At 41.5% G+C, this 10000-nt stretch overlaps 1 protein-coding gene across 5 annotated transcripts in view; it reads left to right on the top strand.

Moving 5' to 3' along the window:
* col14a1a (collagen, type XIV, alpha 1a) overlaps positions 1–10000 on the top strand; it is a 594115-nt gene that overhangs the window by 56422 nt on the left and 527693 nt on the right. For 4 of the 5 annotated variants that reach the window (XR_014569038.1, XR_014569039.1, XM_083761058.1 and 1 more), the window contains exons 6-12: positions 5144–5299; positions 5565–5684; positions 6131–6295; positions 6595–6759; positions 6888–7045; positions 9372–9501; positions 9961–10000. The exon at positions 9961–10000 is cut by the window's right edge and continues 106 nt beyond it. Coding sequence is in view for 3 of the 5 variants with exons in the window: in XM_083761058.1 (XP_083617184.1) it covers positions 5144–5299; positions 5565–5684; positions 6131–6295; positions 6595–6759; positions 6888–7045; positions 9372–9501; positions 9961–10000 (934 nt within the window). In the remaining 2 variants the exon portion in view is untranslated. The remainder of the gene's footprint in view (positions 1–5143; positions 5300–5564; positions 5685–6130; positions 6296–6594; positions 6760–6887; positions 7046–9371; positions 9502–9960) is intronic. The other variant, XM_083761059.1, reaches the window with a different exon arrangement.

The raw sequence follows: 10000 nt of genomic DNA, 5'->3' as shown, positions 1-10000 counted from the left end.
ATATGGGTGATCAGGTCCAGAGCCCGGGCAGAGGCTTTGGTGCTGGTTTTGGACAACCGGATATCAGACAGACGGCACACCCTGTGGGGGTTTGGAACGCGTGTGTTGAATTTGAAGTTGGTGAGACAAACGATTCTCGAGCAGATTACAGACACACAGAGATGTGGTGCATTTATAGATAGATAGATGCAACGTAAATACACCGGATTTAGCAAAGATGCTAATAACATCCGCAGTCCCCACACAAATCATAAAAAGAAAACAGGCAGACAGTGGAATTACATTGGAAACAAAACATTTTGACTTCTCTTCTCTTATTATCTTCTATTCATTATACGGTATTGATAGCATCTGAGTATATGTCTCACATGTGAATGGTATTAAGCGAAAAAAGACAAACCCTTTAGCTTCACAACACCATAAGACCATCGTTTTCTTTCTTTTTTTCATACCTGGGTAAGTGTTTTGAATCAGTACCAGACTGGCACAGCAAACTGACTGCTGTGAGCTATCTCATCTAATTAGTTTCATGAAAATATCACTCACTATGTGAACAGCTTCCACCTCTTCTTTCTCCACTCTTTTGTCTACAAACACCATTCAGACAACTAAAGACAGATGTCAGATATAAAGGCCCACTTGTTCAAAAAGAAGGCCTTGGTCTCTCATTCCTTGATGATAAAGGTTTATGAGTATAAGTTCAAGGTGGCAGTGGCTTTAGAAAGCAAGGAAAACAAAAGGGGGATATGCTGAATCACAACACAAAGGTCTAGCAGTGTATTTCTCCCTGATGTTCATTCCATCAGAGACAACATCTATGTTGTTTTGTTGCTTGTTTTGTATTCTGTATTTTCAATGTCAACACAGCAGACCATTTGGAGTCTGAGAAGTGCTTTGTACTCAGTTACCCTCACCTCAAGCACACCATGTTCACCTTAGTACTCAGTTACCCTCACCTCAACCACACCATGTTCACCTTAGTACTCAGTTACCCTCACCTCAACCACACCATGTTCACCTTAGTACTCAGTTACCCTCACCTCAACCACACCATGTTCACCAGTTTTACACCTTATACAGTGTAGCTATTTATTTTGAAATAAATAACAATAACAATAATAATAATAATAATAACAATAAGGGTAATAATAACTGGTCCATACCAGCCAAACTAACACACACACAAGCACGTGAAGTGGATTGTGGCTGGTCAGGGATGTATTGGTAAGAATTCACGTAAACATGAATTGTTGTCTCCTGTGTAATACATGGCATGCCAGGAAATTATAAATAAACACTCACAGACAATGATTTGTGTGTGTGCATGTCCTATATGCACAACATTTGCACAATGTTGTAAATATATTATGAGCATCTGTACATTCCTCCTTGTCATTCATGCATGTGTGTGTGCATGTTATTAATTATTCCAATGAGTAATTAAGAGGTACCGTATAATCTAATTTACTACTTCTCTTCTTCTCTTCCGTCATGAGCATAGCTGTAAACTATAGTTTAATCATAAAGCTTTGTCATAAAGTGTATTATAGCCCTCTCTCACTCTCTGCTTTCCTTCCAATATTTATACGTGACCGTGTCCCATCGGTAAACAAGTGAGAATTTAAAGGCCATATAATACATGGTTGACATTTTCTTTTCCCACGTTTTTATTTTTCTTCACCTGCTAATACTGTTATTTTTACACTTTCAAAGTTAAAACAACACCATGGATTTTGCCGTAAAGGATTACTACAGTGTTTGTTTGACCTTTTATTGTAATGTTTACATTATTATACAGTGGTGGGGAGGGGGGGGGGGACTTCACCACTATTCCATTTGACTTTATAGTACTGAAGAGTTGTTGATAATATGTCCGAAGAGCTGATATGATAGAATTCTAAATAACTTTTCAGGAAAATAAGCTAAACAGAAGGGGCCAGGGGAGACTTGTTTTTTATTTACACACAAAACAATAAGGTGTGTGAGTATATTAATGACATAGTTCAATGTTGAAAATGAATGTGGGAGTCAGTTTCATTTGTCCAGAGAACAAAATCGTTACAATGGAGTGGTCATTATTTAGTTTGAATGAAATTTGGATGAAAGCCATCTTGGCTGGAGCAGTGGATGCCGATTGTTTATGAATAATTAACGATTGTTGTACCTGAGTGCAGCCATTTGTGTGATTTGTGTCACACTACTGAGATTCTATGAAGGTCTGTTTGATGTTGCTGGATTGATATTTACCTGGTATAGTATTGATGTTATGCACTATTTTGCTTTCTTTGCATTATGCTTATACTGTAGTTACTACAGTAGTACAGTATGTGACCATTTATCCTGTCCGGGAATTTGTTGACTAGGGTTCATGGCATTTACTCACTTGTAAGTTGCTCTGGATCAGAGCATCTGCTAAATGCCTAAAGATGGAAATTGTAGGTTTGTCATACATACTAAGGAATTCAATTAATCATATTGTGAAAACTGCATTTAACTTTCCAGTCTTTCTACCGTCTGGTGCCTTCAGGCCACCATTACATTGAAGTTATTCAATGTTAGGAACATTATTTCACACCTCTCATCTCACATCTCACATTTTAATTAACAACGTGTGAAATTATGTTCTTTATTCACCCCTAAAGGTGGAATGACAGCAATTTACATGTCAACCGACTGCTATACAACATTTTCATTGAGCAAACAGGAAAGAGTGATAGTCATTGATTTCTCTTACACTCAGCATCCTTTCCTACACAAATGCGTACTCCAGGGTTTTCCAAATAACTCCTATTGAGTGCAGGTCTGCAGTGCCGCAGCAATTCAGAAAGGAAGGGTAAACCTGTTAGACCTCTGTGCCACATTGAATGTCAATCCTCTCAGTAGATTCTGCTTAGCTTGCAACTTTCTTTCTTAAACTTCCTTAAAGTTGATCTAGGCCTGGGATGCAAATGATAATTTGTCTCTCACAATGGAGACCCAGGGTCATTACAGAAAGTTAGCCTATACTTGGACGTCATCCAGGAAATGGATTATGACCTACAGTACAGTAGTTTGGGTCCTTGCTCCACAACATAGAAAATAGACAGACTACTGTATAGATTTAGTTTTGAATGGTCATTGGTAGCATTGGGTTGCAAGGACATTTCTCTTCACCAGTGAGACGATTTCGGAAGCTCTTAACTCTTTTTTTTAATCCCAATAGCAGTTTATATTTTGTAGCACAATGCACAGCATCAGCATTTTTATTATATTATTTATTCTTTGTTCTGAGAAAAATATGCAACCTTTTCAAAATGTGTACATAATTGCTTTTGGTGATGGCTCAAAGATGAATGATGGAGCTTCAAATTGATGTATATATCTCTGTCATATTACTGGAAATGACTTTAGGGAGCGATAGACAAGAAGTTATGAAATTATGTTACTAATGGAAGTGTGTGTGTGTGTGTGTGTGTGTGTGTGTGTGTGTGTGTGTGTGTGTGCGTGCGTGCGTGCGTGTGCGCACATGCGTGTGAGTGCGTGCGCGTGCGTTTGTGTGTGATTTGCAGTTTATCTATCCTCCCCTAAAAGTGTCTTGAGTTTATTGCTCTCACCAATGGCCATCAATTCTTGGAGTGTGTTTCCATTTCCTCATTGTTTGTTCTGAACTTTTCTTATTACCTATCTCAGAGTTAAAGTTGCAACCCGTAAGATTTATGTCCTACCCTGGATTTGAACCTGGGTCTGCCATGGCTGCTGAGATTTCTACTGCTGAGCCAAGACAGAAAGCCTGTTTGGGCAGGAAAGATATTATGGACTATGTTAGCAACCAGTATTGGTCGTACCCGAGACCACAGGATCAGAAGTGTCAGTAATGGAAGAGCAGAGAGATCACATCCACCCGCCACAGCTGTGTTAGTTTTATTGTACTACTCATACAGACTGGTTAGAATATCACTTTATTGACAAAATTGATTGATTGATTGATTGATTGATTGAAGCTTTATTGTGTTTCTCACACAATGTTAACACTTCTTTAATGCCTTTGGTCAGAAATGGTCGACAGTCAACAGCTTTGATTCTGCCTTCACTGTAATTCTACAGAGAAGGTGGTTACGCCGCCGCCAATCACAGCATGGATGAGACATAACAAACATTCTTGTAAAAGTTCTTAAACTTACAGCATTACAAGAACATAATTTGAATAGGAGAGCAGCATGCTCCTACGTTGTGTTAGGTTTCCTTAGATTGTGAGTGGGTGGCAGAGGTTTGTTTAACCTCCTTTTGTCCAACAAGGAAACTATGGTGTTCCTTGTGTTTTCCAAATGTATACTTTCACCTTTTTCCACTTGTTTTCTGCCAGTTTGATTTATGTGTTATGTTCAGTAAAGACAACCCCAAGCATACAGCTGGGAATTGTTTTCTTTCTCAGCAAGCAAATGCATGTGCACACTGCACACACACACACACACACACACACACACACACACACACACACACACACACACACACACACACACACACACACACACACACACGTCATATTTAAGCTTTTGTTGACTGACCTGCTCATGAAAAGAAAATCACCTCTCGAGGGGCTTCCTGTAATCACTCTGTCAGAACTACTGCACTACTTCTCCTGTGTATACTATTCAGATGGAACTACTGTACTACTTCTCCTGTGTATACTGTTCAGATGGAACTACTTTACTACTTCTCCTGTGTATACTGTTCAGATGGAACTACTGTACTACTTCTCCTGTGTATACTGTTCAGATGGAACTACTTCTCCTGTGTATACTGTTCAGATGGAACTACTTCTCCTGTGTATACTGTTCAGATGGAACTACTTCTCCTGTGTATACTGTTCAGATGGAACTACTTCTCCTGTGTATACTGTTCAGATGGAACTACTTCTCCTGTGTATACTGTTCAGATGGAACTACTTCTCCTGTGTATACTGTTCAGATGGAACTACTTCTCCTGTGTATACTGTTCAGATGGAACTACTTCTCCTGTGTATACTGTTCAGATGGAACCTCTTGCAACATCTCCTTTCTCCTGTCATATTTTCTCTATAATTGTTAATTTTCTTTTTAACTTCTGGCCCACAACTTTCAATTCAAAACAACAACAGTAAATTGAAGAGCCCTCTCCTTTCCAGTAGATCCATTCGTGTGTCACACCGAGGCCATAGCAGACATCGTGATCCTGGTCGACGGCTCGTGGAGCATCGGCCGCATCAACTTCCGCTTGGTCCGCATGTTCCTGGAGAACCTGGTCAATGCCTTTGATGTGGGCATTGACAGAACAAGGATAGGTACGTTAGATATGCTGTACATCAATGTTGAAGAACAAGCATACTGTATTACACATTAGTTATTGGTTATTTTACTGGTAGGGTATTTTGAAGTGGTCAAAGTAGCAATATAGAATACATGTTTTGAAGCATCTGTTATTTAGTTTTGTATGTGTATTATAAATACATAGGGGTCATATTTCTGGAAAAAGCTCCTTTTGACTGTGTGTGTGTGTGTGTGTGTGTGTGTGTGTGTGTGTGTGCGTGCGTGCGTGCGTGCGTGCAGGTCTGGCCCAGTACAGCGGTGACCCCCGGATTGAGTGGCACCTGAATGCTTTCACCACTAAAGATACTGTCATCGATGCAGTAAAGAACCTCCCTTACAAAGGAGGAAACACACTTACAGGTACTGAAGAACACTTACTGCTGCTACTGCTTGTCAAATAGAGTTCAGTCCTTAATATAGAGGGTATGCGCGTGACGTCATCATCATACCTGGAAGTTATGCAGGAACGCCTACTGAGTGGCAAACTGGCAATGCCCATACAGTGCCCATACAGAAAAGTCCTATCTGATTGCATTAAATTTTGCCACTCACTTCATGCATGCGCATAACCTCTATTATAGGAAGTGCTTTTTTGTTGTTTAACTATGAGTGTACAAATGTAACCATTCGGTTATAAATACACTCTAAGGTTTACAAATAAAATTAATGAATTAATAGTGAGGACTTTACTGTGTATTTAGTACAGTATATGGCCTCTTTCTCATTGTGTCCTGCTCTTTCAATGTCTTTCTCTCCACTCGTGCTTGATCTCCCCCTCCCTGTTACCCACCCCTACCTGTCTCCAGGCCTCGCATTGACCTACATCCTGGAGAACAGCTTCAAGCCAGAGCATGGATCACGGAGTGGCATTCCCAAGGTTGGAATCCTGATAACGGACGGGAAGTCCCAGGATGATGTCATACCCCCTGCTGAGAGCCTGCGGGAGGCAGGAGTCGAGCTTTTTGCTATCGGTGAAAAAATAAACACGCACAAGCATGGAGAGCACAAACATTATCACATTGTATTTCAACATCCTATTCCTGTTGGCTATTTCATTATTACTCAGCAGATATTCTGTATGAGTTTCTAGAATGGGACTCAAAAAGCGACCCCTGCATGCACATGTATGACGATTGGAGACTAATTCAAAAAAATTATATTCATCCCCATTTCATTTTGGGAGCCTAAACGGGGTTGCATCCGTAGAACTAATGAAGGCTTTGCCTGTATGTACAGTATGTGTGAATATTGTTTGCCTCTTCTCTCCAAGGTGTGAAGAATGCTGATGAGAATGAGCTACGTTCAATAGCCTCAGAGCCTGATGAGGGTCATGTTTACAACGTGGCAGACTTCAGTATCATGAGCTCCATAGTGGAGGGACTGACCAAGGTTGTATGTGAACAGGTGGAGCAGCAAGATAAGGACATCAAACACAGTAAGAGCTGATAAATGGGTGGTGCATGGATGCTAGATAGATACTGTAGTGTAGATAGATTGATAGATTGATTGATTGATTGATTGATTGATAGATAGATTGATTTGTCTATGTTCTTCCTGCTTCAGGACAGATAACAGAGGAGCCAGAGTTTGGCCCTCCTACTGACCTGGTGATCTCAGAAGTCACAGCCAAGAGCTTCCGGGTCACATGGAGACACGGCCCAGGAAGTGTGGAGAAATACAGAGTTGTTTATTATCCTGATCAGGGAACGAAACCTGAGGAGGTAGATATGGAACAACCATATACACTGTACTGTACTGTACTGTACTGTACTGTACTGTACTGTACTGTACTGTACTGTACTGTACTGTACTGTACTGTACTGTACTGTACTGTACTGTACTGTACTGTACTGTACTGTACTGTACTGTACTGTTAGACCCTCCATAAAAATGTGATTATGCGATCTCATAGGCGCAGATTATGCTGGGCTTGATTTTTTTCAAAAAGGGTGCATATTCACCACAATAAGCGCATATTTCCTCGCAAAATATGCAAGGCTCGCTTGATTTCACAATCCCTGCATTGGTCGCATAAACTTTATAAAGTCATCGCCTCACCCATTCGTTCACAGTCACACACAGAAGCAAAACAAACCATGGTGTGTGTGTGTGTGTGTGTGTGTGTGTGTGTGTGTGTGTGTGTGTGTGTGTGTGCGTGCGCACGTGCATGCGTGCGTGCGTGTGGCTCCGCCAAAATTCAACAAACCTTTTGCTGGAGACCCCTTTTCCGCATTTCTCTGGTCTAACAGTACAGTACAGTACAGTAAAGTACAGTATAGTACAGTACAGTACAGTACAGTACAGTACAGTACAGTACAGTACAGTACAGTACAGTACAGTACAGTATCACTTTTTTCATATATATTTTGAACAAAAAGTTGTCCAGAACTGGCAAACAGAGTATACTGTAGCTAGTAACTATCTACATAAATATACAAATAGCATAGACCAGCAGATACAGTATTTACATGAGGTTAGACACAAGGTGTGAGGCCCTGACACTTTGGTGCAGTATGTCCACATACTGTATGCCTGCTGTACATGAGATTAGACATTAAGATGCAAGGGGTATCAATACATTGTACATTGGAATCAATATTAACATGCAGCAGAGCATCAACCTGTCAGGTTCACATGGGATATAGTCCACATAGGGCGATAACTTTCACAGGTCAAATCCACATGGTACATCCACAAGGAAATTAAAGGGTTCTTTGGTGGCGTGTTACAATGTCTCATTAGGGAAATATGATCTGTCTGATCCAGGAAGCAGTGAGACACTTCCAGGGCAGTTTACAACAGAAGCCATTAAAGTCATGAGGCTGACAGGCTCCAGATGTTGCAGTGTGAGAAGGAGACATTTCCACTCTCGGAGACCACAGCTAATTCTTATTCCTGCCGAGAAGAAACCTTATATCTCCATTGTATCTTCATTGTTTTTACTTTGTCATTGCGACCGAAGGTCGCAGTTAACATCATCATGGATCGAGCATGTGACATCACGTGACATCAGGGGTGGAGATCCCTGATGTCATCAATATTAAGTCCATATACTGTATGGAGATCCCTAATGTCATCTGACCTCAAACCTAGAACCCTTAGATCTCCATTTATGGAGCTGACCTGTTCTGACATTTCATATGTTGATCCTTCCCCATCCATCCTTCCTCTTCGATGTCTCCCTTTCTCCCTGACTGATACCTGTCCATTTAAAATCTAGACAGGCCTGCCCCAAAGTTATTAGTGCAGCCGCGCCCGAAAACTAGAGTTCTCAACATGCCCGAAAATTAACCTACCCCCCATGCCAAAGCACCAGCGCTCGCCCAGCAGTCTGCTGTCACCCAGGCAGATATCTTGATCTGATCCCCCCATTCCAAAGTGCCAACTCTCGCCCAGCAGTCTGCTGTCACCCAGGCAGATATCTTGATCTGATCCCCCCATTCCAAAGTGCCAACTCTCGCCCAGCAGTCTGCTGTCACCCAGGCGGGGTGAGAGCAGAATGATAGTGTCGTATATGACAGACGCAGAACATTTTTGAAAAGCCACCAGCTCACAATGCAGCATACGTTTTTTAAAACCTTTCGCCTATAATGACATACCCATTGCCCAGAATAGGGACCCCAGTCCCACGGTGAAAGTGGTTAAGTCTGTCTGCAGTGTTTTATTTAACCAATGGAACGTTTTAACAAGTGCTTAATAACTACATTGGATCAATTAGATATTTTTTTCCCTGAAAGGTTTTGGACATACATTACATTATGAGGTTTCAACCCAACAGCGACTCTATATAAACCCACAGTGTGTGTATTTCTTTTCTCACTCATAATAATTATTGTCTCTCTAACTTTTCCTTTTCTCTATTTCTTGCCTTCTCTCATTCTCTCCCTCCCTTTCTCATATTTTATTTCCTTTCTACACGTCCCTACCTGTCCCTCTGTCCGTCTGTCTGTCTGTCTGTCTCTCTCTCTCTCTCTCTCTCTCTCTCTCTCTCTCTCTCTCTCTCCTCTCTCTCTCTCTCTCTCTCTCTCTCTCTCTCTCTCTCCCCAGGCTGTGGTTCAAGGCAGTGAGAATTCAGTGGTGTTGCAGCACCTCAGCTCTCAGACAGAGTACCAGGTGGCTGTGTTTGCTGTGTATGCCACTGAGGCAAGTGAAGCACTGAGGGGGTCACAAACCACACGTAAGTTCACACAAGCACACACACACACACACACACACAAACGCACACACACGCACACAGTCACATAGTAGCATGCTTGCATGTTTGCTGTGTTAAAGTGTGGACAAGTGTGTCTGATCTTACAGTAATTGTCTCACTAACACTGCTCAGAGGCTCAAAAAACAGAACCATTACAAACCATTACAAATACAGGGCAGCAGTGGCTCAGGAGGTAGAGCAGGTCGTCCAATGATCCCTGGGTTGGCGGTTTGAATCCTGGCTCCTCCTGTCCACATGTCGAAGTGTCCGTGGGCAAGACACTGAACCCTACATTGCCTCCCTACCTTTTGCCGCTTCACCTCCAAATGTATGAATGAATGAACCATTGTAAAATGCAATTCATTCATTATTATTTCTATTAATTCTAATCTGTATTTTGTGTGTGTGTGCGTGTATGTGCGTGACATCCTCTATATACAGTGGCTCTCCCGGCAGTGACTGGCCTCCAGTTGTTAGATGC

The sequence above is a fragment of the Protomyctophum parallelum genome, assembly GCF_964188405.1.
Source record: "Protomyctophum parallelum genome assembly, chromosome: 3".
Taxonomy (NCBI): domain Eukaryota; kingdom Metazoa; phylum Chordata; class Actinopteri; order Myctophiformes; family Myctophidae; genus Protomyctophum; species Protomyctophum parallelum.
Note: the sequence above shows the minus strand (reverse complement) of the source record. Positions and strands in the feature narration are given on the sequence as shown.